This window comes from Limulus polyphemus, unplaced genomic scaffold (genome assembly GCF_000517525.1).
Source record: "Limulus polyphemus unplaced genomic scaffold, Limulus_polyphemus-2.1.2 Scaffold7480, whole genome shotgun sequence".
Taxonomy (NCBI): domain Eukaryota; kingdom Metazoa; phylum Arthropoda; class Merostomata; order Xiphosura; family Limulidae; genus Limulus; species Limulus polyphemus.
The window spans coordinates 15,540-19,318 of NW_013673090.1; the positions used below are offsets into that span (position 1 = coordinate 15,540).

Genomic DNA, 3,779 nt, shown 5'->3' on the forward strand with positions numbered 1-3,779 from the left:
CAGATGCTGGCTGGTCATGAGATCCCGAGGCGGAGAAAAGGAAACAGGTATAGGAGACAACATGGGAGGTGGGGAAAAAACGGGATCACAAATCCTTCTGATAACACTTGAAGAACCCAATGATCCTTAACAAAAGGATGCCAGTGACGAAGATAATCAGCAAGCTGAGCTCCCACCAGAGCAGAACCCACTGGTAGTCACTGATACTGTTGGTGACATGACGTTCGCCTTTTAAGAAAATGATGAGACAAGGCACCCCGAGAAAAAGAAACAGGCAAGGGTTGGAAAGAGTAGGGACAGAAAACAGTAACGGGTGCCATATTGGACTCCAATGGAGACAAACAGGCAACAAGTTGGAAAGGGTAGACTGTTGTTGCCCTGATGCAACTCGTGATTCCAAAGACTCGAGGATTGTGTCAGAGATGTACTGCTGCAGAAATGAGGTCATACGTAAATCTCGAAGATAAGATGATGGTAAACGGATACAAGTTAAGGTCGTATCACGAACTAGAAAGTCCCAACAACAGAAAAACCACGTATGTAAATCTAGAGCTGAAAACAACAAACGAGACAAAATGGAGGAAAGAAGGGAGAGGATGTCCCCAGAAAACCCCTCAGGATTTCAATGGAGGGTCTCATAGAGGAAATGGATGATACAGAGATACCATAAGAGATGTGAAGGTAAGACGAAGGTGGAAAATTGGGCATTGGTCAGACTTACAGGATATTTGGGAGCTGCACCCCAAACAGGCAAAATAGAACCTAACAATTGCTGGTCCAGAAAAGGACAGTCTGCACAGTGATATGCAAGAGAAAACTGATCTGAAGCCTGTGGGGAGCAAGACATGCTAATCCCGTTGCTTAATTGTGAGGCAACTTGGTCAGCATGTACCAAAATATCCAGGGAGGGGAGAAAAACCAAATAGGGATGGGAAGATTGGTTATGTAGTAAGGAAGGACGTGGTTCATAGGAAATAGGGGAAAGGGATAAAATGTTACATGCCTGACTGACTTCTCAGGCGAGACATGAGAAGACATGGCAAAATGAGGAAGTGGAAATAGGTAATCCAAGTTCTCATCAGCCTGAACAATTATCCCAATTTCCTTTTCAGAAATGATCAGCTTTTTTGCAAAGAACCTCACTAATCTGTAAGCTCGTGCTGAAACAAAGTCCACCTTATGACTTCATTAGTTTCAAATTTAAAGTAAAAAGCAACTTCCAAAGTACTTATTTCAACATAATAAATAGATAGCAGGGAAATCAAAAAATAATTTATTATCTTTGCATACAAAACAAGAAGAATGATGGAAGTTAGATTATATTAAATTATGTGACCAAGAAAAGCTTGTGGCACAATAACTAAAACTCTGTAAATTTACAAATAAATAAAGAAGAAAAGGAGCCTTATGGAAATCATATCATGAGAAAAAAAATAATCACAGCTTTCAGATGGTTTAATTATGACTATTTTAGTTAGGAAATAGTAAAATAAAAAGTGCAGTTACAAGAACTTTACACTTTTTAACACTACTAATTTACCAAATTCATAGTTTTTCAAACTATATTCGAGCTAGAAATAACCAACAAGAAAAATTTTATATTTGCTGGTAGGAAGTTTAAATATTTCTACTTCCTAAATAAAAAATAAAAATAATTGGTAGGGTGAGGGGGCACAAAAAATTTAAATAAGGGTTAGCAGTTTTTTTTTTTCACTTTATCCAAAACACATGTTGATTTTGATATCATAACAAAATTCAAAACATGAACATTTCAGTTGTGGCTTTATTTTGTAGTGGGGGTCACAGTGAGTTTTAAATTCTTAATTTTAAATAATGTGCTCTCATAAAAATCACAAGACATCACATTGGAAAGGGTAAATAAACAAAATTGTATCTATGAAAAGTGAGAAGTATTAAGTTCCTCTGGAAGTTACAACTGTAGAATAACAAAATAGATTTAAAGTTTCTGCAAGAATAATCGTTCTTCTTAAGTTCATTGAAATCCAACCTTTTGCTTGCCACCAGGATTTGGAGATTGAGTTTTGAGTACAGGGCCAAAGATGTCTGTAAAAGGTTGATTAACAGGATGAGATGAAGACCCAAGTTTCCCACCATCCTAGATTTAAGAAATAAATAGTTCAGTATATTTGGGAAACCACTGGAAAACTGCAACATCTATGTAGATATAGTAACTTACAATTCTTGATACATTAAACTTTGGCATCTTCCTTATCTGATCAAATGTTGAAATATTCCAATTAAAATAATAAATACAACCTAAATTTTTTAAATTAAATGAAACATGTAACAATAACAAATAAAGATAGCAGCCTTATTACATCTAATATTAGTAGTATTATTTAATCTGTCAAGTAAAAATAAAATTATTTTAAATACATTTTCAAAATACAAGTCAGAATATAAATGCTTAACTTACTTTTCTTATGCAAGTATTCACATCTAAGTTAAATCATCATATCTAACATCAAAAATTTGAAATTATATTATTTAAAAGTAAACTGCAAGCTACCTTGATGGGTGAAGGTTTTGGTTTCTTTTCTTTGGTAACCTCACTAGATGGCGTTGTCTTAGTTGCTGGCTGTTTGGAAGAAACCTGTGGATGATGATCTTGAGCTTCACTGCCTGATACCCCCTTGATATGTTGTGAAGGAGGAGGCTGTGGTTGGATGGTGGGGATTGTTCCTCCTGCAGGATTGAGGGTGACAGCAACCTACACGTACACAGAATGTGACAACCAGTTAGCCTTTATTGAAAGAAAAAAAATTCAGAAAAATATCAAAAGATGACACCTTCTTAAAAAAAATGTTTAAACAAAAGAATTGGAAGGTCAAAGACAAATTAAAAGCAAAATCAATATTTCTTGTTAAATAGCAGTGGTTTATATTTGTAATGTGCAAATTCATAAGTTAAAACAGCCAAAGTGAAAGAAAATGTATCATTTACTTTAATCTAATGAAGATTTAAGGAAATCTGTACTAAAAAGTTACACATCAAGAGAAAGAAAAGTCATCACACTTGGTTAAAGGTGTTTAAAAGTCAAGTCCTAATATAATACATAAGATCAACACTTTTTTTGTTACTATTATTATAAAAATGATGTAGAGAGATTAAGAGGTACAAAGTATAATATTTTGGAAATGATGTCTCTGAAAGAACAGAGTAAGCAAGAAACTTGTGGAAAGTGTTTCTAAATTATCTACATAACCATGCAGTATTATTTTACAAATGTCTGTTTTCAGTTTTTCCTAGCAGGTTCAATTCAAATTTAAGTGTACTGGTTTCTCTCATCACACACCACTAATGTTGTTTTCCTGTTACATGTTAAATCTTTTGAATAAAATATTCATATGATACCAACCCAGCAGAGCAGTAAACTACAGTCCATCATCTCAATAAACATCACAGGAATGAAATAAGCAGTTATAATTTAGAGCTAAACAGATTTACTTAAGTAGTAATGAAAGATTAGCTATATCATTCAAATGTTTTTCTTAATCTCTAAACATAAGAAATAATTTGTTTAACAACATGGTTACCACTCTTAATGTAAACAGAAGCAACCTTATACCATTCATTTGTGGTGTGAGGCTGTTTTTGTCACTCTATGGAAAAATAAAATATATCAAGTTAATTTTACCCTTTTATAGAAAGACAAGATCTGTCAAATGTAAAAATATATATATATACAAGTTCTTCTTTTTGCCAATTGTCGAAATAAATGGCTTTTACTTATATTTCTTAATAGTATAAATATATAT

General features: G+C 33.6%; 1 protein-coding gene across 1 annotated transcript in view; it reads right to left on the reverse strand.

Annotated features, from left to right (window-relative positions):
- The window catches only part of LOC106474651 (protein AF-9-like), a 22,454-nt gene that overhangs the window by 10,582 nt on the left and 8,093 nt on the right, over positions 1-3,779 (reverse strand). Inside the window, exons 4-5 of the mRNA XM_013935343.2 lie at positions 2,531-2,731; positions 2,009-2,116 (exon numbers count right to left, since the gene is read on the reverse strand). Coding sequence (XP_013790797.1) covers positions 2,009-2,116; positions 2,531-2,731 — 309 coding nt within the window. The remainder of the gene's footprint in view (positions 1-2,008; positions 2,117-2,530; positions 2,732-3,779) is intronic.